This window comes from Passer montanus, unplaced genomic scaffold (genome assembly GCF_014805655.1).
Source record: "Passer montanus isolate IOZ18808 unplaced genomic scaffold, ASM1480565v1 scaffold34, whole genome shotgun sequence".
Lineage (NCBI taxonomy): Eukaryota > Metazoa > Chordata > Aves > Passeriformes > Passeridae > Passer > Passer montanus.
In genome coordinates, this window is record NW_024368152.1 from 2,846,642 (window position 1) to 2,873,152 (window position 26,511).

General features: G+C 37.9%; 1 protein-coding gene across 1 annotated transcript in view; it reads left to right on the forward strand.

The window, feature by feature from the left end:
- The window catches only part of ERICH1 (glutamate rich 1), a 66,609-nt gene that overhangs the window by 38,224 nt on the left and 1,874 nt on the right, over positions 1-26,511 (forward strand). Inside the window, exons 4-5 of the mRNA XM_039715629.1 lie at positions 19,972-20,349; positions 23,084-23,275. Coding sequence (XP_039571563.1) covers positions 19,972-20,349; positions 23,084-23,275 — 570 coding nt within the window. The remainder of the gene's footprint in view (positions 1-19,971; positions 20,350-23,083; positions 23,276-26,511) is intronic.

The window sequence follows — 26,511 nt, forward strand, 5'->3', positions numbered from 1 at the left end:
GTGTTACAGGCTTCTGTTGTCATAGTGACAGTAAGGAACTGATGGGCAAGGAAAATAAATAGAGAACAGCACCAACAAGCTCTTTAGATCCCAGCAAAAAAGCCAACACTGATATGATTACTGCCTCACTTGAGCACACACCCAACACTTTGGAAATCTGACGCTGCTTGACTTTCACCTCCTTGTTTCATAATAAAAACATAATCAAGACCTAAGCTTTTGTAGTTAAATCTTCATGGAGCAGCAGGATAAAGTCAGTAAGGTGCTAGATGAAGGAGAAGGGCAGAAGACAGCTGGGTCTCTGTCTGCAAGTGCTTCATGGTTCTGAATCTTAGTTCCTCACATGTTAAAGCTGGAAATTTAATTGCTTTGTAGATCTTGGGAAATTTCTGATCACATGATGTTTTAATTTTGGTTATCAGTTGTACAGTTGGTTGCGTTCAAAATTCTAACCTTCACTGCTCTGTTATTGCTGCTATTGCCTATGAAATTGTTGGTATTGAACCACAGCAAAACATTGCTGTCCTTCATGTTGAGAGTCAAATATCCACTGGCAGACAACACACTTACTGATTATTAGATGTGAGAAGGTGACCCTGGCTCATCCTCTTCCTGTGAGGACCCATGTTACTCTTTCGAACAAGACTTGTTTCAATGCAATATTTTAGATTTTTAAATTGAAAATAAAATAGGGAGCAGGGGAATAGGAAAGCCCTTTGTAAGAATAGGAACTCTGCATTCATATTACCTTGGTGTTTAAATACTCTGTAAAAACAGAGTATAAAGTTTGTTTCTAGCATGAAGGGACTTAGTGTGCCTGAGTGGACTAGGAAAATTAAGACAGTAAAAAAAGGTGTGTAGTATGAACCATGTATTTTCTTTTTTCTTACACAGCTTTCTTCAGGTATTTTGTATGACATACATAAAATGCTGCTGTCTCATGTTCAAAGTCAAAATCAGGCAATCAGGCATACCTCATAATTATTTTTTTTTTAATAGCAGTAGTTGTAGTTTATGGCAACTTGTAGGCATAACAGCCATGCATTGATGTAGCTTCCACTAGGTTGTCTCCTTTCAGTCTCCACTGGGGAAATTTCTTGATCTCATATCCTTTGCTTTTGATTACTGCCCTCTGCAAAGATTACAAGTAGCAGTTTGAAAGTACTGAACAGCCCTCAATGCAACTGTAACCTGTGCCAAGAAAGCTTTGAAAATCATCTTCCCTCAATCTCCCATTCACTGTAGCTTTGCTAAATAGTTTTGTTAGTTTCATTCTATTTTCATTCTGTTTTATCCCTGCAAGCAGAAATTGGCTTATAAGTAGAGTTCAAACCACTTACAGGGCAAACTCCACCAGAGCTTTTTGTATTGTAAGCTGTTGGAGAGAAAGGAGGCTCCTGCCTTCACTGTAGGCTCAGCATTGTTCAGTATTACAGGCTGTGTGTTGTCCATGCTGTGCATCAGCCTCACTCACCCTCTTTCCCCCCTTCTGTTTAGGGCTGAAGAAATGGATATTGCTATAGCAAAAGACAGAAATACCAGTGTACACAAATCTATTGCCATAACCTAGCCAAAATGCAATGCAAACAATCTGAAGTGCATTCCAAGGTTCCCCAGCTGCTTTGAGCAGCTTATGGTTGAACGAAGTTGCTGCATCTCTGCACCAGTAGTTCCGTTTCCCAGCTGCATCGGCCGTGCCTGGTGTGGAGGAGGCATTAGGGCCAACAGGCAGTCTATCCTGATAGAAAGCAAATCCCTTCCAACAGCTGCACCTCTGGCTCTATCCAGTGGATGGTGCTGCATCTCACAGACTCCTCTCCTGAAATCTGAATGTGCTCATCCTCTGGGCTGCTATAACCAGCACAGCTGTACTGACATGACTGGGTCTGCTAGTTTGCAGTGAGCTGAGCACTCAGGTCTGTAGGGCTGTAGTGGGACACTGCCAGCATCTGACACTTCTTTTCTTGATGCAGATACTTTAAACAATAGCCTTGAACCTCTGGTCATCGTGCAGCTGGTCTAATGACAGGTGAAGTTTTGTGTTCTGTCTGCTTCTGTACTATTCCGTCAGAACTGGGGGACCTTACTTTCTCAAAGCTCTTTGTTTCTGGGTGCATGGATGATACTTGGAAAGGACTTACTTATATCTCACCTGACTAACTCTCTCCACATCTTGCTGTGGCGAGAGTAGGAGAGAATGCAGAAGCAGTTTTATGCAACTGTTTTATGTTTTTGCCTTGTTGGAATGATGATACCAGTTTTTTTACCAATCTAACTGAAAGAACGCGAATAAAAGGTTTCTTAAGTTGCATTTTTTAGCAAGATTATATAAAAGCTGAATTCATAAATGTTAGGAACTTTGAGAAAACACAACATAAGCTAATTTTCTGATAAGTCAAACTTTAAGGTGTGTAAAAGTTGGATGAAAATGCCACATGACCTGAAGTTCTGACTGCTAGAAAGGAATTCTGCCATTCAAATCTTTTTTAGTACATTACTCTCAGCAGATGGTGGTGGTGGCTTTGGAACAGGTCCACCATGTGAGTGCAACACTGTAGTGGATATCAGCATCCTTGCACAGCTAACCACACAATTGAATTTATTTTGTTAATTTTCTTTTCAGCGGCAAATAGCCATTGCACTATCACGATGCCAGATATAACATTAGATAAAATATTTGGTTTGGTAGCTTGAATAGTAGGTTAGCTAGATGCAAAAATCTGAAATATAATGGACCTGTAATAGTTGCCACACCTTAAGGAGAGCCTAACATACATTTAATAAAAAAGATGAGTCTTTAATGCACAATGAGCTTAATGCCTTCCGTGCTTCTGTCTTAAATTCAACTTAAGTACTTATCTGGATGGCTTAAGTTTGCAGTGTGTTCACCATCCATTCCAATCTTTTTACATTTAGGTATGCGCTCTATTTGAGTAGTATGTCAGCATTTCTTGAGTACTTAGAAATGGACACATCTTTTGTCACTCTGGACAAATAAAGAGCTCTATTCTATTTTTTTGTCACTGTCAGTCTGAAGATGAGAAGTTAAAAGCTAATACTGTCTACTGCATGTCTTCTCACATATGGAATGCTTTGTTATTCCCATTATGAAATAGCATGTAAGATAAATTTCCAAAAATTAAAAAAGCATGCAACATTGAATTGATAAAAAATACGATTTGCTGTAAAACTTTATGGAAAGTGGCTATTAATAAATACAGGAACTGTATATCTAGTTACTCAGCTAGCTTTCCAGAGGAAGCAGCAAGTACAGTGAAGACATGTTAAGGAGTACTCAGTGTTCAAGTATGGCACATATTCTTTTCCAGCCTTCATTCAGTATACTAAAAACCTTAGTTTGTAACTGACAATTTAGATCAGTTCTCCATTAACTTTTAGACAAGATATCAGAATTAAATGTGCACTTTTATTAAGAGTCATTCCTCAGAGGACTTGACTTTATTGAATGCTCATGTCTAGGCACTTGTGAAACACAAGGTATATAAAATAGTAAAGATTCTGCTGTGGAAGCCCAAGCATATAAAGACATGAACAAAAATCTGCATATAGTAATGTAGTTGGTATCGAGCCACTACTAATAGATCAGCAGAGAGAGGCAGCAACTGCTGCAGGCTCTAGGGCTGCTCTGCAGGTCTGTAACACTTCATACCCTGAACTGCTGCAGTACAGCACATTTGTGCATGGATCTGATTTTTTTTTCCACCTCTTCACTGAAGCATATGAGAATGCTCTGCTAAACTGCTTGAATAATTAGAAGAACGAGGCACCTAGTGATATTACAGTAAGTGATGATAATAAAGTCTGTCTAGGATCAAACTTTCTGTTTGGAGGAGCCTGTCTCTTTATATGTGAACCCAGAAAGGGAGTGAACATTATGGTAGCTTTTACACAGCAGTTAAATACCTTAGCTGAACTGTGGCATTTTTACTGGAAAGAACATAATGTCTATCCTTCTTGTTCATCTGCCAGAGAAAAGAAGTGATTGATTCTTTGTTCAGTACTTTATTTAGTATATAGATGAACACTGTAGAGGAGAGAAATTTGTTACAGCTCCTTAAGAAATAAAAATACATAGCCTTAGGATAAGTGGGAAGACTTTAAGTAATAAACCGGTGATAGAGTTCTTCCATCTCAGGATATATTTTTAATTTTGTCTTTTTTTGCCAGCTTTTCTCCTTCTGAGAAAAAATGCCAGACTTTCTTGGTATCCTTTTCCTTTGTAGCACTTGCTAATGAAAATTGTGCTTTTACCTCCATGTAGTGGGCTGACCCCAGATGGATTCCAGGCACCTACCAAAGTCTCTCTCTCACTCCCCTCTGCACCTGCACAGGGGAGAGATAATACAACAAAGAGTTCACAGCTTGAGATAAGTACCAGGAGAGATCACTCATCAAATACTGTCATAGGCAAAACATCCTCCTAATCTGAGGATATTATTTGAGTTTACTATTAAAAAAAAAACAGAGCAGGATAATGGGAAGTAAAACCAGACCTTAAAACACCTTCCCTCCACCTCTCCCTCCTTCTGAACTCTACCTCTTCTCCAGAGGGAAACAGGGACGCGGGTAATGGGGGTTGTGGTCAGTTCATCACATGTATGTCCTGCTGCTCAGGAAGAGGAGTCCTTCCACTGCTCCAGCATGGGGTTCCCCTCACAGAAGATATTCTCCATCACCTTCTCCAGTATGAGTCCATCCTGTGGGTAACAGTTCTCTAGTATGGGGTGCAATCCTTCAAGGACAGTCTGCTCCAGCGTGGGCTCCTCTCCACAGGTCTGCAGGTCCCTGCCAGGAGCCTGCTCCAGCACGGGCCTCCTGCAGGTCACAGCCTCCTCCAGGCATCCCCCTGCTCCAGTGTGGGTCTCCTCCATGGGCTGCAGGTGGATCTCTGCATCCCTGTGGATCCCCATGGGCTGCAGGGGCACAGCTGCCTCTCCATGGGCTGCCCCACGGGCTGCAGGGGAATCTCAGCTCTGGTGCCTGGAGCACCTCCTGCCCCTCCTTCTGCACTGACCCTGGGGTCTGCAAGGCTGTTCCTCTCATGTTTTCACCCCACTATCTCTGGCTACAATTACAACTGTGACTATGGGGGGGTTTTTTTAGTTCTCCTTAACTATGTTATCACAGAGGTGATACCACCATTTCTAATTGGCCCAGCACATCCATCCTGGAGCACTCTGGCATTGGCTCTGCTGGACATGGAGGAAGCTTCTGGCACCCGCTCCCAGAATCCACCCCTGTAGCCCCTCCACTACCAACACCTGGCCATGCAAACCTAACACACTCCATTACTGACTGTCTCTTGGGCTTTGCGTGTTTAATCAAACAATATTTAATTTATAAATTTTTAATCTTGAATATGCTATTGATGGGTGAAACCTTTAGTGCTAAAGATTGTGCAGCATTGGATGGATATTCTTTTTTTTCTTATGAAAGGGAAGAAGAATATATCAAGGAAAAATGAAAGATTATCAAAGACAATATGCAGTGTTTCCTTATTTCATATATTTATGTGTGTTTCTAATTTCAAGTTGTAAATTAGTTTACTGATTGCTTGAAATTAGATGTATAAATCAGTCATCTCAAGGAAAAAATCCATTTTGTTTGACATATATCTAGAAATCATAATGGTATACAACATTCACTAATAATCAGAAATGTTAGCATTTGAAATAATCTTCACACTTTGTTTAGTATAAAACCATATGTACTTTCATAGAGAACTTCAGCAAAAGCTTTAGAGATAGTGTTACATGTTCTTCTGGCAAAAGAACGTACATGCAGAAAAACATCTAAGTAAAAGTATAATGATTAAATTATTTGAATGTGTTCTCTAGTGACCTGCTTTTCCTTTTTGCTCTGACTCTGGCACTTTTCTTGTATTAAATATGTTCTTATAGTAATATATAAATTCTATTAAATTGAAGTGCCTCTAGCAGTTATGTTACAAGCAGTATAAACTTCCATTGTGATTATAAATCTGTTAGTTCAAATGTGTTTACAAGGTTTTTATATTTCCCTTTTTTATACCTTTTCTTTTAATGGCAGTAATTTTGTACACTTTAACTTGCTTCCAGTAAAGTGCTTAAGTTAAAAGCCAAGTAAATGGAAAGCCCTGAATTATTTTGAGCTGTTTACAGCCTGTTCTCTGGTGATCTTCTGTCAACTTTTTGTGTCACCATACTTGTTAGTACAGTGGAAGTTCTCTCTACTGGCTACAGTGCAATTTAATGGCAGAAGTGAATCTTGTGTGAAGTCCTAATTAGCATGTATCCCCTTGTAGGAGGTGAGTGAGTAGTAAAATATCACCTGTAGTCTCCCTTAATGCTGCCCAGCCAGAGAAGTAGCAAACACCACCACAGAGCCAGGCATCTGCTGTCTCCATCCAGAGGACCCCCATTCCCAGAACTTCTTTCCCAGGGGCCAGTGCTTTGGCCCTTGTCTTCAGAGAACCTAAAGCCATTCCTGACATTTATTGATCGTTTCACCTGCTGCAAGATTTTTGTGAGCTCTTTAGTATTCCAGAATGAAAAAAGTCCTGTGAACACAGGAACTGGCTACCAAAGTCAAAATCCCAGGGTTTTAAGAAGACAGAAACCTGTACTGTGTCTCTTGTCCCACTTGATGAAAGATTACTTTTATGAAGGGATCAGGAGTGGAACTGAACAACCATTCCTTGTGATTTCAAACCACATTCCAGTGAAACCTTAAGAATCTTGAATTTGCTAATAAGATGTGCAGGCAGCTTATAACCTTACTACAGACTTTTTGGACTTTCTTTTTGGTTGAAAGTGGATTTGGATCAGATCTCTCCTGCTTTCTTTTTGCTCTTCACTGGTATGTAAGATATTGTTCCACTTTTTCATAATTTATTTTGCATATCCTTTAGAAAAAAAAATCAAAACAGAGCTGAGCTGGGCATAAACCCCTTGATTTTTTGGACTTCTATAGAACATAGTGCATTGGTTTTGATAAGTGTGGTTTGGTTGGGTTTTGATTTTAGAAAACACTTTTTCATATAGTAAATAGCCATCCAGGAGTCTTCATAAAACATAAATATTACTTTTCAAGGAGGCAGTTTTGGTGATCTGTACTCTACAGAAGATACTCAGGTTGATACATATGCAATGACTTGTGCTTCATGTATAGCATGTGATACAGCCATGAGAGTAACAGTAGTATAGTGTAAAAGCTTTGGATAGTTAGCACAGGTAGGAACAGTATCAATCATACAATATATATATATTTCTTACAGAAGCACACAGATCTCTTTAGATTTATGTTACCTGCTTAACTAGCCTGCATTGTCTATTCAGCTGTAAAAATTTGTGTGTTCTCAAGGTGGAAAAGGCCAAATGAAGCTATAGTCCATGACTCCAGCAGAGCATTTGCATTTACAGTGAGATTTTATTTTTTTTTCATCTTGTGTTTGGTAATTAATTAAAATTAGGGAAACTGTAACTGTTTAAGGAAATTGAAAAATCATTCTTGGTACTATGTTCCTTGCATCTAAATCCAGAATCTTTACTTTCTCTATCTGACTTATAATACTGGAGGCATGCTTGTGCCTGGATCCTACAAGAAGACTCTTACTTGTCCTGTACAAGTAAAATGAAGAAAGTTTTATTTTACATTTTCTTGTTTAAATAAAATTATGCATGATGCATATAATCAGGGTCTGAATATAAAAAGGTCATATTCCCCTAGTGTCAGAAAATTTTCTGTGATGTAGTAGCTGTTTTGGGGAAAAGTGAAATATGACAGCCACTTAAGAGTTGGACTTGATGATCCTTGTGGATCCCTTCCAAGTCAGGGGATTCTGTGATATCATTTAGCCTAGAGAGGGACTTCCTAGACCCAGATTTATTCCTCTTCTCACATATTTCTTACCTGCTGCTCAGTATTTCATTCAGGAAGAACATCCTACCTACAAGTCAACATAGGTAGTTAAAGTTAGATGCTTGTGGCAGGATAAGCTCTCTTTGGGAGAACCTTTTTATTCCGACTCCCAAGGAATGGCATTTTACACCAACAAGGAAATTTACTTGTATCCCAACTGTATTAATAGTAGTACATATCAGCCAGCTCATGAAAGCAAGTGAGAGATTCATTTAGTAAGGAACATCTAAGTACATCAAAGATGATGTATGCATATCCATAGCATATTATGGGTAATCTGTGATTGACAGCTATTGATGCCTAAGGTTCTGTGGTGTTGGAAAGAAAAATTAAATCAACTTTGTAGAGGTGGTAGGCAGTGTACCAAGTAAAGATGAAAAGTATTCACGTCACACTAATCTGGATTGGGGGTACAGTGTGTGATGGAAAAAACTGTGTTCTACGAGCAGATGACAGATTTTAAAATGTGTATGAAATACAAAGTCAAGTGAAGACAGATGAACGCATTTTCCTTTATCATATCCGAGTTATTTCACAGATCATGTCATATAACTGAAGAAGAGTAACAATGTCTCTCTTATTTCCAAGGGATGATACTATTCTTCAATGATCTGCAGAGCAACTCTTGCTTTTCAACAACTTAAAGGGGAACTAAAAATAACTTGACCCTTTGCTAAGCTGAATAGACAAGTTGTTGTGCTCCTGTTGCCATTTTAAGTTTTGTTTTTTGGTTTTTTTTTTTACTTTTGGGAAGCAGTGCAAAAAATCCTGGAAGTGATAGAGAGTGATCTGTATTATCCTGGTAACATTCTACTGTGCCCAGAAATAGGTGGTTTAATAATGTAAAGATGGTGTACAATGGATTCAATACCGAGGAAAGTAAAATATGCACACTGCGTGATCTCTTGCTGAGAACATGTGACAAAATTATTTCAGTCACTTTGCAAACATTTATTTTTGTAATGGATGCTTTCATCTGGGTTTTGTGGGTTGTTTTTAAAATTTATTATTATGAATAATCAGATATTTATGTCATATATATTTTAGTCTTTGAAAATCAGTAGCTGCTTAGTACAGAAATCAGGATGAAGCCCTTAGGAGATGAGGAGACACCCACGGAGAGAGAATAACCATATAGAATGTGCGGGACACACAGGTCTAGAGGAATGATGGCCAAGGAATGAACCCTCTGTACAGCAGACCAGAAGTCTGCTGAGAACAATGGGAACCCAGGCTTCAGAGGGACATTCCCTAGAGACCCAGAGAGCACTGTGCAGACTGTGCTGCAGCTCTGGTGTGCTGAACTGAGAACAAGCCTAAGAAAAGAGGATTGATTTACAGGGATGCAGTAGGCAAGATGGAGATAAGGTTATGTATGTATAGTTTTGTTTCAACTTTCCTCATTTTGAGTTTTCTCTACCCCCTGAAAAGGAATCAGCTATTTTAGTGTCTGTTTTAATAAAACCTAGCTTTCCTATTAAAAAGTTGGTTTAAAATATTCAGTATGGAAAAAGAGGTTGAGCAGGTTTGTTCTTGACATGCAGTCAAGAACAAACTTGCATACCAGGGAAGACTGTGGCACCAGGTTCACGTCTGTTACAGACCGACAGATTACCAAATTACAGCTGTGCTGGATTTTGCCCTCTGGTGTTGCTCCTTTTTCCAGCATACCTGCCTGCGTGTTTATATGTGTGATTAGTTCAACATAGAGCACTTGGTCATTAAGAAATTACTTACTGCTTCAATACATAATTAATTTAGAATGTGATTAATGAAAGTAAGCTTAATCCTTGTCCTAAAACATCTCTGTTTTTACAAAGCTGCTTGGAAACTGTGTAAGTAAATTTAATTCAAATCTAGTTTAAGATCCAAAGATAAATGGATGAAGGAAATAGTTAAAAATAAAACACGTGGAAGTTTTGCATTCTTTCAGACTTTACTTTTCCAGAGTGTTTTGAAATAGAGTTTACTAGAAGAACCATGTAATAAATTGCATTGTGGGAGCTCTTTCATATACACATATTTAACTATATAACATATAGTTAAATATAATTGTTTATTAGATGCTTTGTAAAAAGTTAAGAAATACTACAAAATATTGCAAAAAATAGTATTGAGGTGTAAACTGAAATATTGAGGTAATAACTGACATAAGTTGGAGGGTTGCTGCTGAGCATTTTCATTTTGCTGGGTCAATGTCTGCATATTTTTATGTAGCTCTTCTGTGCTAAAGATTGTACTTTAGTTTACATCTGCTCTTAGATGCTGTTCTATCACAGGGGAAAACTACATATCTGTTTTCCAGTAGATAACCGTTTTTCCCAGTATTTCCCATTTTCCAGTCTGTGTTCATTTACTCTTAATAACCTCTAGACATTTTGTGCTGTTTTAGCTGGTATATTTGGAAAGAACATTTTAAATGCTGCACAGGATTTTAAGATTGCAATGTTTCTTATAATTCTGGTGTTATTCTGAGCAAAAGGAGAGCTTTGGATTCTTTAAACTTAACCATTGGTTGAAAACAATCTCTGGGAAAAAAAAAACGTTGAAGAAAACTCTGAACATGTGTTTGTGTCCTGAAAATTAAAAGAAACAAATACTTAAAATAGAAATGTGACATGAGGTGTTTAAAATGTTTCCAGTTTTTTTTAATATAAATGTTACAAATATCCCCCTCCCATTCATAGTGGTATTATCTGTTCTAATACAGAGATGTAATCTTATTTAGCCAAAGACTAAGAAGATTTCTCTATTTAGTAGCAATTAATCTTTGTGGCTGAGCATTTCTGATTTACTAGCCTTCAAAACAGTTACTGGTTGTCATTGAATCTCTCTTTTTTCTTGTATGTGAGTATGCTCAGCTTTGTGATTTTACTCTATTTTCCTCACTGAGTCAACATAATTCTTAGTGATTTTGGGGACCACAACTGAGCCCATTTGGGAAGTGCTGTATATGCCTATAAATAATGGTGACTGAGTCTGATTGTTTGCACATCACCCCAAAATGCCAAAATGACTGAAGACAGTGAGTTTGAAATTTCAAACAATAAAGGATCACTAAAAGGTCAAAGTGTGTGCTTTTGTTTAAAAATTCTGTCATTGAATGGTACAGAATTTGCATCAGAAATGCTTCTATCTAAGAAGTATTGGGGGCTTCATCAAGTATAGCTTTCTGTATAAAGTGACAGAAGGCCCAAAACATTACTGCTAAAATTAATTTATGCATAAAATAGTTTCATATATCTAAGGCCTGGATGCCTTAGATCAGTGTGTGTGTGGACTGACTGTATATACCAAAAAGCAAAGCAAGCTTAGACTCTGTTTCATCATGTATCCAGCTGGGATTGGGAATACTCACTGCTGAAGAGGAGAGAAGCAGCAGAGAGTGCAGTAATGGGATCTTCAGTTTCTCCCTTAGTGTCTCATCAGGATGTTGTGAAAAGTTTCAGATTTTAGACACAGTCAATAAAATAACCAAGACATTGATTAGTGGAGCTGTGAGAGGAGATTACACCCTTGACTTTATCCTGCATAGAGTTTTGTTCACAAGGTGCACATCACAACAGCAACCATTGGGTTCAACATGCTGTAAAAACAACAGGAAACAAACAGCAATCCACAACAATTCAAGAAGGAACACTACACAAAAATAAAGATACTTACTAAAAAGAACCTAAAAAAGGTCAGCTAAGAGAAGGAAGTTATACCAGGTGGTATGGAAGCTACTTAAGGACACCATATGTGATATTCAAGGCCAGCGCCCACCACCTGTCATGACAGGCTTGAGAAAAAGCAAGAGAAAGACAGCAGAGCCAGACAACAGAGTAAAGGAAGTTGTTAGAAAGTAGTAGGTGTCTTTTTAAAAACTGAATTCACACCCAGATGATGTATTAAACATATTTAAATGTAAGAATGTGGTGAGACAGGCGAAGGAGTGTTTGAGCAAATGCTATATAGAATTAAAACTGAACAGGTCTTACTTTTGAGGCACCAGGAGCAATGTGTCTGCCACTCTTTTGAGCCAATGATCTTGGTGTAGAATGAGTATTTAGAAAGGCCTCTTTCAGAGAAGTTAAATAAATCCTTTGCATTGTTGCTAGCTGTGGAAAAAATACTGTGGAGAATCCCATGATGCAGCATTTCTTCCTGGCTTTTCTGAAAGGATATGTGAAATTGGAGTGATTTAATGCTCGTGCAACAAAATAAATTTATAAAATAAAATCACAAGTACCAGATTTTATTCACCTAAACTTTCTAAAAGAATTTAAGGGGAAAAATTGCCCATATTACTGACAATGATGCATAGCTACATGCTTTTCAAATTGCCTTGTGGTCAGAGACTTTGAGGTTAGATAGTGTGAAGCCAGTTTTTTAAAGCAGTTCTTAAATCATCCAGGGAACCGCAAGCCTGTTATCCTGTTGTTTGTTTTAGGCAGTTCAGCACAAATTATGATGCAAAATAATATTTGTGGATGCTTGATAACCTGTGATCTGAATGGGACAGATAAACAGAAGGTTTGCAAAGAGGAAGCATACAAACATTTTTGAATCTTTGAAGACATAGGAAATACATAGATAAGGATCATGCTACAGCTGATGTGGTTTCCTTGAGTTTTCATCAAGCTTTTGATAAAGCCCCTCTCCAAAGGGGGCACATAGACATAACATGAAAGATGAAGCCCCAGAATGGATAAGTAGATATAGAGAATGCAGCAGTTCTCAAAACAGAAGTCACAACTGGAGGCTTGTGTTCAATAGATGGTCAGGTAAGAAGAATGAAGTGATATCCAAAGGATTCTTGATGGTTAAATGGACATCATCTACATTAAAGGCTAGAGTTGGGTGCAGTGTAATCCCAGATTGAGTAATTTGTTAAAAATGACAGACATCTTAGACAGTTGTCAAGTGATGTACTTAGGAAAAAATAACTAGTCAAAATTCACCTGCAAAATGGTGAGCTCAGAACTGACTGTTACCAAGCAAGAGTAAGATTTTACAACATGATGAATAACCATGAAAACAACATTTTAGCACTCAGCAGCAATCAAAAACCAAAATTATGGCAATTATTAGGGTAAAAAAGTGCAAAAGAACAACCATTATTGTACCTCTGTGTAAGTCCAGAGTTCACATTTTCTTGAATGCAGTGTATGGCTACTCTTTGGTACAGGATATAGAAGCAGTAGTTGTTTGAGGTGACCAAGTACAGTTTGTCCTATGGCAGGAATTTGACTAAACTTGTGAGTAAGAGAAATTAATCTGTATATACAGTCAGGTGAACATTTATGATTGAAGACTTACGCAGAAAGTGGTATCTGCCTTTAAGTGATTATTGTCATTAGCATTAATTGGATTTGCTTAAAATCCAGGAGGTAATACTCCTTTGTGGTAGGCAGCACTTATGCAACATTTGCCAGTTTTATGTGAATTTTTGATTTGTCAGCACACAAACATAGTATGAATGAAAAAATAAAAGGCCCTGTCATAAACAGCTTCCAGTCTTTTGCAGTTTTCTACAGCATTAAAAGTGATGCACATTAATAGAAGTTCTAAAGTTTTTAAATGGGTTTTCTTTCTCTGATTTCAGATTATTTGAAGCAATTTCCCCAAAAAAGAACGGAAAAAATAGTAACATCATTTTGTGTCCCTGAGATCATTGCAGTATTGCTTTTATTCTAATGAACCATTCCATTTTATTGCATTCACCAGCCACAGCTTTTCGCTCTTGATCAAATTGCAGCTACAAATACCTTAATTGACACTAAAAATAACATTTGGTTTTTCCCTTACAAGATCCTTAACCAAAATGAAACTCCTCTGCTTTGACTGCATGGTACACCATGGAAGATTCATCCAATATCAAGGAGAAGAAAAGAGCTTAAACTGGCTGAAAAATCTGAAGAGCATACATCCTGTTTCATCTGAAAAGAGAAACTAACCCAAAGCCAAAAAAAACAAAATCCAACAGAATTACAGAATTACCATGAGTAACATCCAGACAGCCAACTGTGAGAATTAAGCAGGAGAGCCAGCTGCCATATTTAAGTAATGATGAGCACATTATATGGATTCCTAAAGCTGAGTGGATATTCTTTGACTCCATTTTCCTCAGTATGCAATACATATTTTTTTCACTTTTTTTTTCCCTTTTCTAAAAGTTTGTTCTTATAATATTCAGGGAGGACCTGATTTTAAAAAATCCATAGCATTGAAAAATCCCATCTTATTCTCATAGGCAAACTTCATTTTGCATACTGTGGAACTTCATATCCCTTAGACTTGCAGACACCTAAGTAATCAACCTCCCATTTTTCACTGTCTTATAGGATGCTGTCGCACGATGTTTCCATCTGTCATTGTCTGAAGGAACCAAAATAGTAAAGATAAACTTGAGGAAGCTTATATTTTCCATCATGGAGTTACCAGCAGTGTCTTCATGCTGATGGTTAGTCTGGTCAGGAGGAAGTCAGCTCTTGGTCTGTGTTAAGTTTCATATTTAATTTCATTGTGCTGCTCTGATGATGAACAGAAAGTAACTTCCTAATATAATAGAACTCAATAAAAGTTAGCTTATTGGGTGTCTTCCTGTCAATATTTTTTTTTTTTTTAATTTTTCATTGTTTTCTGTTTTTCTTTGAAGATAGAAACTGGCTGCACTAACTTTTCATTATCACAGTTCAGTAAGCTGCATGTGTAAACAGTCCTCTTATTTCATTTAAAGTCTCATTTTTGACATATTTCTACTCTGTTGTGTTAAAGAAACATGAGTTTGAATGGAGAAAACATTTAAATCTTTCAGACAAGATAAGATAGGCTGTTAGAAAATTACTTTTTCTTTTAGTGCTAACTTACTTACCTTCTGAGGCTGTTCATCCCTACTTCCATATCATACTATCAGTCAGGGTAGTGTGACTGTCCACCTGCGTGGTAAACTGCATCCAAAAAGGAATCTATGCCAAAAAGAAAGAACTCTGAACAGTCCTTGAGAAAGGGGTTCTTCTAAGGCTGAAAGAAATGCCTATGAAATTATGACTGTGACTGGAAATTGTATATGGGCATTCCATCTAGAAGACACTTTGCTTAGTGTGAAGGAGCACCAAGTGCAGACTAAACAGGTTAGAGTCAATTGCTCCTGGTTAATTGAATTATGCGATCAATTAAGCAATTTGTGGAGCAGCGGTAGGTCTTAGGAGGAAGAGAGGTGACAGACCAATATGGAACAGGAGAAGAATCATCAGCTCTTGTGGAATTAGAGCAAGCTGTAGCTATAGTTGTGGCTAGAGTTAGTGTGGTTCAAAAGCTATTCTTATCATTGTTGCTTAAGTACTTACTCAACATACTCAGATTGCTTGCATAGTGTATATTCCCTGCATTTTTTAGAATTGCTTGGCTTTGACATAACAAATCTTTTCTGTCAGTGGGAAGAATTATTAGAATGAAATTTGTATCTATTGAAATTTTATCAGGCCTCCCTACTGGCTTGAAATGTAGAGAAAAGTTCAAAAGTTGGGTCTTGTTTGGGGTTTTCTATAAAACAGTGGATTTTGTTTATTAGTAAAAATCATCTGATGAGCAGACTCATGTTAAGAAACACCTTCCTGTGTACCAGTATTTCCCATAAAAGAGACTGATTCTTCTCAGGTGTTGCAACCACCTAGTCAGAGCTCATCATCATCTCGATTTCCTTTGTGGTTAATGGAAGGGGAGAGAGAGAGATGAAGTCCTTCAGATTGTATTTCTATCCCTGCTGGTTTAGGATGAGATAAACTACTTTCTGAAGAAGAAAGTGTCTTTTGGGTTATCAGAGGGAGCACAGGTCTAAGTATGCACTAAGTATTTTCAGGCAGCTAAAGCTGTGGGAGGCGAATCCCACTGAATATGTCATTTGTTAAGGTCGTTGTGTGGGCTGTGACATAAACTTTATGGTGTATGTTTCTTGTATAACTTTAATTTATATTTCAGTATTGCTGTTGTAATCAGGTAGCCTTGCTGGTTATATGAACAAGCAGTTCTCTTGGCTCCTCTGCATGCCACGTGCATGGGAAATCTATAGCAAACTGTACCATTAATGAAAAAAAAAAAAAGGCTTTACTTTCCTCTGTTAGGTTGTGAAACAGCTCAGATGTCACCTTGTTTTCACATAAGGAGGCAGAAATTAAGTCTATTTTATTACTCTTTCAAGTCAAATCATACAAATCTTTTTGGAGTTTCTTCTCTACTAACTTCTGTGAGAGCCTTCTTTTTGCCTGCCAAACCTTACTGTTCTGGAATTATGCTAAGAAACAAACACAGCATTACAAGCTTGAACACTACAATAGGTTTATATAATAGCTTTGGAATATTTTTCCTGTTATTTTCCATCTCTTTTCTTATGTATGCAAACAAGGTGTTAGCTGTTGTGATCACTGATACCAACTGAGCAAATGTTTTCATTGAGCTTTCCATGCTGATGCACCGGTATGGCTTTTGTTTTTCCTGGGCTGATAACAGCTCACTTTACCCCTACCAGCGAGCTGTTTGAATTAATCCCTTTTGTTTGCATTGCTTTGCATTCATAAGCATCTAATTGCATTTGTTCCTGATGTTGAATCACTGGTAGCTCCCACACATGGAACAGTAGATACTACACAGATACTAGAATACAGGGCAAAGAATAGCCAAGATTGCTAAAGGACTGCCACTCCAGCTCCTCAAGAGAACTAGGCAGAGTCTTGTATTTGTCTCCTGTGTTGGAGGAAAGTCAGCATAGTTCTGGCTTCCTTTCAGTCAGGCGTTTATCTCAATACCTACACATGGGAAGACTATATTCATTCTGCCTTTTGACAGCTTCACCGTGGTCTCTTCAGGACTTCTGCTTTGCTGAGCTACTTAGGATAAGGAAACTTTTGGATTTGGCTCAAAACATTGGTTATCTTAAGCCCCATCCTGGCTTCTGCCCTGTTTTTTTTCAAGTAATCTCAAACCAAAGAAGGGTGCTTGGCTGCACACCATGCTGTAGTTTCACTGAGATTTGGGGATCTCAGATGCTTAAAGAACAAGTTAGGCTGCTTTGCTGAGAGCATAGATTAAAGTAGTGTTATTAGCAAACAGTGCTGTTCGGGTCAACAGAGGGCTGAAAAATTTTGCAAAATGATGTATGTATATTTGCAGTGAAATTCACCTATTTTAACACAAATACTTCCATGAAAATCCAAATTAGATCTCAAGATGAAACACTGGTGTTTTGTTTATAGCATCTTTCACCATTCATATCTGCCTTCAGTTCTGATATTTTATGCCTTCAGGATGACACAGACGTTATTTTTCCCACATCCCATATGTCCAAATCACATACAAAGATATTTAGCTCAAATACCATGGGTGTGAAACATTCCACACTGTGGGTCCAGGGTGACGTTTGGCGTGTCTTTAATGTGCTGTGGTGTTCAGTTACAATACAGCAAATTTATTTTTATGCAGCCTTCTTCATTGAAAGTATGGAAAATTGCTTTGCAGTGAGTCATCTGACAGCTAAAGAACTAAAAGTCTGTAGTGATATTTAAAGAGAAAGTGCTCAGAGCTGACAGAGTTCAAGACAGAAAAAGAAACAGAAATTAAAGAGAGAGCCTCCAATCATGGAGAAAATAGCGACAAAGACTGGTTAGGGGGAGGAGTGATGAGAAAGCCAAACATGCAGAGAATGTCTGAGACAGTTCAGGAGATTATGCATATCATTGTGAAACAAGCATTAGGCTTCACATGTCTCTCCTGTATCACACCAGCCTTAGCCAAGCAAGGTTGCTTTGACCCTAAGAGAATAGTGTAAATCCAAATAAGAGTACTAGGCTCAGGGCACTGTAAGGAATTTAGAAGAATGCAGGTATGGGTTGAGGGAAGGATTAATGTTTTAATTTTCTAGAGAAAAAATTAGAATGTGGTGTTTTCACCTTGGCTGAATGCCAGGCACCCACCAAAGCCATTCTATTACTGTTCTCCTCAGCTGGACAGGAGATAGAAAATGTTACTAAAGGTTCACAAAATAAAGGCAGGGAGAGATCACTCAGTGATTACTGTCATGGGCAGAACAGACTCAGCTTGGGGAAACTAATTGAATTTATTACCAATCAAAATTAGAGCAGGATAGTAAAATCAAATCTTAAAAACACCTTTTTGTGCTCCCCCTAGTCTTCCCAGGCTTAACTTTATTCCCAGTTCTCTACCTCCTCCCCACCAGCAGCACAGGGAGTTGGGGAATGAGGGTTTCAGGCTCTTCATCTCCTCAGGGGAAGGAGTCCTTCTCTGACATGGGGTCCATCCCATAGGACACAGTCCTCCAGCATGAGTCCTTCCCATGGACTGCAGCTCTTCATGAACTGCTCCAGCGTTAGTTCTTTCCCACAGCATGCAGCCCTTCAGGCACAGTTTGGGTCCTCTGTGGGGTCACAAGTCCTGCCAGCAAACCTGCTCCAGCATGGGCTTCTATCGCCACAGGACCACAGATCCTGCCAGGAGCTCCAGCATGGCTTCCAATGGGGTCACAGCCTCCCTCAGGCTTGCACTTGCTCAAGTGGAGGGTCCTCACAGGAGGATCTCTGCTCCACCATGAACCTCCATGGGCTGCAGGGGCACAGCTGCTTCACCATGGTCTTCACCACAGACTGCAGGGGAATCTGCTCTGGCATCTGGAGCACTTCTTCTCCACTGACCTTGGTGTCTGCAGAGTTGTTTGACTCACATATTCTCACTCTGCTCTTCTCTAGTTGCAATTGCATCTGCTCAATAACTTTTTCCCCCTTCTTAACTATATGTTACATATATATTTTATATATATGGATAACTATGTTACCCCAGAGGCATTACTGCCATCACTGATGACTCAGCCTTGGTCAGTAGCAGGTCCATCTTGGAGCTGGCTGATATTGGCTCTTCTGGACATAGGGGAAGCTTCTAGCAGCTCTTCACTGAAGTCACCACTGTACCCCCTGTGACCAAAATCTTGGCATGCAAACTCAATACATAGAAGAAAACTGGCATTCTGCAATCCATGATGTTTAAATGTGTGGGGATTTTGTTAGAACATGCATAAGGGAATTCCAGTTAGTTAGATAGCAGTTATTATAGACATGAATATGGACTTCAGCAGCAGGGCACTCAGAGGCAAGATAGTTTTTTGCTTCTGGCCAAATCTTCTTTGGCTAGTGCTAGAGGGGCTAATTGTCAGAAGTGAGTGTGTGGGAGGAGTAATCAGTTCAGGGTCAAAGATTACTTTAGAACTTGGGCTTTGTGTATAGGGTTAAGGTCTGAGTAAAGAAGCGCAAAAGTTGTCCTGAAGAGCAAGAGGGACTTATTTCCTGTGACATCTGAGGCTTTTGAAGAATTAGGTAGTAAGGAAATGATAACGGAGCAAGGGAACAGAACCAAGGCAGGCTGTTAAAGAGATTAGAGATTACTTGCCAAGGTCACTGTTGCCTTGTATGGTTTTTTCTATAAAGTTGATGTGCAAAACTGAGCTAGCAGTAAGATATCCCAAAGGAGGAGAATGCTTAAGAAGGAGAAAAGAGATGAGTCAGAAACGTATGCCTGGTGTTTTTAAAGCACAGCACTGTCATGAATGGATATCATCAATATAAACATCTTTCATTCTAAATTATGCACATTCTTCTTGTGGTCTTGGTCAAGTCTACCAACTGGTGGTGTGGGACTCTGGGGGGCTCTCTCATGTCATGTCACACAGTCTGTCCATACTGGTTTTTTGCTCTGGGCATTCTTTTGACCTCACTCTGTATAGAACCATATTATCTGCCTTAAGAAAGTAAATGGGATGTAAAGTATGTAGCATGAAGGAGGGTACTTTGTTGAAAGCAGAAGGGGAAAAAGCGTGTCTTTTTAATACATTCAGAAAAGTTGACTTTGACATTGTAGTACTGAAAGACATTGTAAGCATAAAAGTAAGGTTAGAGCCACTCAGGTATCCCAGAATTTGAAGGGTGTCATATTTCATTGTATGCAGCTCTAAAATGCTTATTACAGATCCTCTTATTTACAGCTCTCATGTCTCTTTTGAATCTGCAGAAGAGGAATATCAAGGGCAAACCAAGAGAAAGCGCATTCGAAGGAAGAAACAAAAGAGCAGTTCACAAATCTCTAGTAATTTCCATGGAGAACAAACAGATTTGGGAATGCAAGAGACTGTTGTTCAAGATAATTTGCAGCTGCAGCAAACAGACGGTCCCAAAATAAGCAAAAACAAAAAGAGGAAAATGAAAAAGAAGCGACAGAAAGAAAAAAAGAGAGCAGCTGGCTTAGTAACAAAAACTACCAGTGTGGATTTTACATATCAGCCTGACAACAGCAACAAAGAAGAAGCAGCAGGCTTAAAAGACTTAGGTGAAAAGGCAGATAGCATTCTGGACTTCCTGCAGGCAACACAACAAATTTATTTTACTGACAGTATGTACCACTCTTTCTCATTTCTTTTTATGAGTATTACCACACAGGGGAAAATGGATATGCATTTATTACCACTGTAAAATGGGACAAATCTACTAAAGTGTCTCTCTTGAAGACAGGCATGTGAGAAGAAGTAAGGCATGTGAGTACCTAGTATTTGTCCCACTTTCTGGTCTGTACATGAATATGCAAGAATTCACATCAACAGAAAAAACCTGTGGTCCTCTGTCTTTAAAAATATACATGATGTTCCGTGCTCTTCTCATAAACATTCAAATGCACTTGGGACAGGTTGTTAAAATTCCTTTTCCCCTCTGCAAGCAAACATCCAGAAGGATTACTTGCTTCCAAGGAACTTCAAATAAGGGCAATTGCTATCCTAAACTACTTCCATGCTTAGTATCTCTGAACCAATCTACTTTTCTGAATGCTCTGTGTCCCAGGAGATTTATTTGAATTCTATAAGGAAATCTAGACAAACAGCAGGTACAAGAACAGGGAAGATACTATTGGCACTAGGAAAGTATATTGGCATAAAATATTTGTGAAGAAGTTGAATGGGAACTGATGCTCAATCAGTCAAACTGATGCTCCCTAATACTTTTTTAAAAGAATTGCATGGATTTATCCCTAATGGTCTATCCAATGTTCATTGGTCACTGTGGAACTAAATGGAGAATATTAAATAGCTTACCAACCTGTACTAGTCCATCTTGAGGCAGTGCTGTCAGTCTCTAAGTACCATAAAATTCATCTTTTGGTTACAGAATTACTGTAAAAACCTTGTTAAGATGACATCAGGGATTTCATGCTAACTTTTTCAAGATTTATACATAGAATTTTCTTTGCTTAATGTTAAATTTTCCTGCTGCATCAGGTCTTCATACTAAGCCTAGCATTTGAAATCTATCCTACTTTCTGGCTAAGGTACTTCTATCACCAAAATTAAGAATTTTACTACTTCACCATATGGCCAAGTAAATGCAAGCTAAGCTACTTGCATTTGCTGTAGTGGAGCTCCACAGTGACCAAGCAAGATTGCAAATTCTTCAAGTTCTGCTGTTAGTACATGACCCAGAACAGAAACCTGAGTAATTGTCCTCAGCTGTGTTGCATGTTGATTTTTTAAGAAAGTGTTGTTGAACTTGCAGCTTTCCTGCAAGTCAAGTTCAGGTTTTGGTAGTTTTTGACTGACTGGCTCTAGTTTCAAACCAGCACATTGAAGTGTTGAGCCAGTGAGGACCTTGGAATCCACAGAGGGGAATTCTTAGTTGAAAGGAATTTCATCTACAGATGAGATATGACATCCATAAATCAGAGTGTGACTAACTTTCTTGTTAGGCAAATCCCAGTTTATATATGGATCTGGCATTAAGCTGTTTGCCTTTTCTAGTTGAATTACTTTAACACTCACAATTTTTTTTTTTAGATAAAATTGGAAGCCATTGCTTTTAGTTACATTTTCAAATGGTCACATTGGATTATACTTCTAGTACATATGTTAAAAATCTGAATGGGGAAAATTCTGTGCTTCTCAGATGTCTTGCTGGTAAAAAAAAAGAATTAAAGGGAGTCTGGTTAAAGGGACAGACAACATGTTGCTGGAATGAAAGAGTGAATTTATGGTTTAGTGCTGTATAAACAGTTGTATTGGATGTGGCTGAGCTGGAGCTCATTTGTGCACAGCAGCCCTCAGACTGCTTTGGAAAGGTGCTGATAACACACCAGAGTTCTGGCTACTGCTGGGCAGTGCTGGCATCTTATCAGTGCTGGCTCTCCAACATTGCCCTCCATCAAGGGGCTGGGAATGGACAAGATCCTGGGAGAGGACAGCCAGGCCAGCTGACCCAAATTAGTCAAAGGGATATTCCATACCAGATGACATCAGCTCAGATGTAAAAGCTAAGGGAGGGATGAAGAACAGGGGCATTTGTTCTTTTACAGTGTTTACCTTTCAGAGCAGCCACCACATGGGCTGAAGCCATGCTTCCCAGGAAGTGGCTGAACATCACTTGCTGGTGAAACATAGAGAATAAACCCTTCTTTCTTTTTAATTACGTGTCTGTAAACATCTGGTAGTTTTGGTTGAGTTTTTTGGTGGTTTTGGGTTTTTTTTTAGCAAACTGCCTTATCTCAATCTATGAGCTGTTTTTTGTCTCATTTTCTCTGCACTGTCCCCTGGGAAGGGGAGTGATGGAGCACCTTGATGGGCACCTGGCATCCAGCCAAGGTCAGCCCATTACAACGTGTGTCCTTCTCTGTGATCTTGCATGCTGCAATAGTTGCTTTTTAAAGAAAAACATAAAGGGGAAATAACAAAGTAGTTTTTGCCTCCAGAAGTACTTTGCAGTAGTTCCACAGAGCTTTTTCCTTCTCCAAATGTCTATGCAGTTCATAATACACAGTGTGTAGGAAGCAAAAACACGGTGCTTTGGCCACAGTACAGTTTCTTCTTCACACCTTCTTTCTCTGCTAACTTTGAAAATTTGATTCTTCTTGCATTCCTATCATTATGAATCCTATTGTCCTTTTTACTTACTAATTTTTGTTGTTTTTGCTTACCATTGTTTTAATATTTAACAAAAAATGTTTAACAAGCTACTCTTTAGTGTCTGATATTTGGTTGTAATTTGTACTAAAAAAGAAGATGCTGTCTTAGGAAAAAAATTGTAATTGGGAAAATTCTCTGAGTTCACTGAAAATTTTTAACATAGTTTTCTAACTGTTTTTGCAGAGAAGTCACAATGCAGAGATGCTGTAAATTCAGCAACTGCCCAAGAGCTCTTACAATGTCTTGAATTTCGCACCATCTCTTCCTCAGATGTGACTCATCTCCATCGGCTGAAATCCCTTGTATTGCTACAGGATATTGAGAGATTGAAGGATGCTTTGAAACAATTCCAAGAACAATCTATGATGTCTCCTGGTAGGTACTATTCACTCATGTTCACACACTGATATTTTGTGTGAATTATAACTCACACAGCTTTATTTTTTTGAATTAGGAAGCTGTAAATAATGATGTAATAGAAAATATATGCTTGTACAAGATATGAAGACATAATTCCCACCAAAAATACAGCGATATCCCTATTTTCCATTTGTTTACAATCACTATATAAGCTTTTCTCACTTTGCAGCAACTACAGAATATTACATGATTCAAGGTTTTAAACCAATATTTTTAAAATCTAAAATTTTTTAAGATTTAATAATAATTAAAGAATATTTTTACTACATTCCCATGGGAGACTTTTTAAATTGCAGTAATTAACTTGTTTATCTTGGAGATTTCACTCCTCCAGCTAAGGATTCATTTTACATGCATAAAAATCAATAAAACCCATTATTTTATTTCTTCCTGGTCATCACGTGATTTCTTTAATACACAGACTTTGCAAGCTAAACTTTGATTTACCATTTTGGTTTTGTTTAAATATAAACATCTGGTTGAAGTTTCTAGAAAATACTGTTGATAATGCAAAAATTTACTCTTTATAACAAATATTATTCTGAAGTCATTCATAAAAAGAAAAATTACTGTGTTACTAAATTTTTTCATGCCTGAGGCACAGGCTCCTTCTGTTCTCTATTATAACCCCTATAATTTTAGTAGAATCTCTTCTTGTACAGTTAATAGTTCTTCAAGTGAGTGTGGGATCAGCATGTAGTCCAGATGAGGTATAATGATTCATTTTTCACGTAGTCTTAGTTTAAACAGTCATTGCTACTAGTCATTAGAACATGTGTTGCAGCATCAGACAAAAATCTACAAGATGTGCTGAATTTTCTTGCCTCCCAAAGAATTTAGTCAGAGTTGAGAGCAATTAGCTACAGCATGAGAGAATCTCAACCATTTTAGGTCGTACTCTAAGTCTTTTGAAGAGTAACAGCAGAATGATAGCAGTGTGGTAACAGTGTAATTAAGACTGTAGCCATTGGAGGCTTAGCAACAGCATTCAAAGGAGAGACATCTGCTTGTAGCTTCATTAAATATTTTACAGCACGATAGTGGCTAAAGATCCTCACCTAGACTGGAGCCTACTGGATGCTCTGTGTTGGACACAGAGAGGAGAGAATTCCTGCCTGTGGAGTTCAGATCTGATACATTTTGAAAAGGATGCTCTTACAGAAGTACATATGTATTCTTTTACGAGTAGATATGAGGTATGACAACCCTTAAGGTTCTGATGGATGTGAAGTATCCACGGAGATATATCATATATCCATGGAGAGAAATCCTTCTGTGCATTTCAAGCCTACAATCTCTGATCTTAATTACAATCACAGTCTCATTGGATGTAATACATGTGTGGAAACCAAGTAGAACTCAGCAGGAATCATGAAAATGTTATTACCCTTTACTGAATGAACTAATTCAGCTTTTCTTGATTCAATCCAAATGGAATTGAAGTGACAACATTCGGGATATTCTTTACAGGCCTTATCTAACTTCTCTACAATACAGTTGGAGTTCTTTTGGGCTTTGCAGCCTTGAGAAAAATTGCTCTGTTTACTTTTGTATAGCAGAAATGTCAAAATGAAGAGAGAAAACAGAAGCAAATTAAAACCCCTAATTTTCTAATGTATGTATTCATCACTTGAAAAAGCAAAAGAAAATTTTCTGAGTGATTTTTAAAATTCAATAATGTTTCTGTTGGTACAGCCTTGAATTGTTTACTCTTCCAGTTGATTTTTTCCCTAGTAACTGCTGTCACTCTGGGCACAATTCTAATCTCATTCCAAGTTCACAGTGGTGTAACCATAGTAGTTTATTTGATATTCATGAGGTACAACAACATAAGAAAGAGGAAAAATACATTCTTATGAATTATTAAAGGATAATTAAGCACCTGCTAGTCATTAAGTTTCCTCAGCAGACTTTAAAAAATACATTCTGTTTGTAATTCCAGAAGTTCAGTGAATGAAAATACAATGCTCTGAAATTTTTCTTTGAATTAGACCTTTAATTATACTATTTTTCTTTTTCTGTACATTTGGCTCAAAATTGGGTCATCTTGTCCAGTGTGGGTTTTTTATATTTTAGTTTTCACTCCCAATGAGCAGGTGATGAAAGTTAAGAGGTTACAAAGACCTTTGTAAGATAATACCTTTCTATAATAAAAACTTGAATTTGTTAATAGACACTTTGTTGTATCAACAAATTCAAGTTCTTATTATAGAAAGACAAGTTAGGGTTGTTTATGAAGCTAAAAATGCACAGTACATAATAGTGTTTTCTAATTTTTTAATTATTTATCTTATTATCTTGTCATTCCATATTAACATGATAAAAACCCTTTGATTTTAGGAAGTTGCATTATTTTTACAAAATAAACATTTTATTCCCTGTAGTTCAAGAAACAGTATGTTAACCCTTTTTCCCATGGTTGTGATTCTACTTCTATGCCATCATCAAGGAGGTAAAGATGGGTGCTATGTTTTGTTCAGTTTTATCTTTAATTCCAGGAAGGGAAGCATAAGAAAAAAATAAGAAGTGATGCATCTCTTCATATAAGTGCACATCCTCCACTAGTAAAAGTTACAAATTATCCACACCATTATGTTTTTTATTTCCTCATATATGGATGTTATGGTTTCATCCAACTTTCCACTGGGATTACCAAGTCCCACTTGGCAAGCTTATGCCTACTGGTGATAAGAGTGCTTTAGAATAAAGGCATGGGCTGTTCCAGGTCTGCAGATTACAAATTCAAAAGCACTAGTTCAATACTGTGATTTGGTATTTGCTTTGCATCTCTTAGCTGTTACTCAGATTGAAAATCATAATGCATCCAAAAGAAACAAGAAACAAATTTCTGTTTTATCTTTAGCTCTTAGATCCCAATTTTTTCAGTCGTATCAAAGAAATTGTTATCAAGGGTGATGGTAGGGTCTGATAAAATTTTGCAGGAAAAGGAAATACTAAGGAGATTCAGACACACAAATTATCAACATTAGCTATTATCTTTTAACTCTTTGTTAAATGAGAAAAATACTTAAACAAGAAAATCTCCATGGTTCAGAGGTACTGGTTGTTCTGTTTAGTTGTCATCCTCCGTGAACTTACCTTGTACTTTGTGCTTCCAGTGCTCTGTCAAGTTGCCTTTGACCTTGTACGTGAATGATCAGACAAAGCTGAGGCTGGTCAAGAGTGTTCAT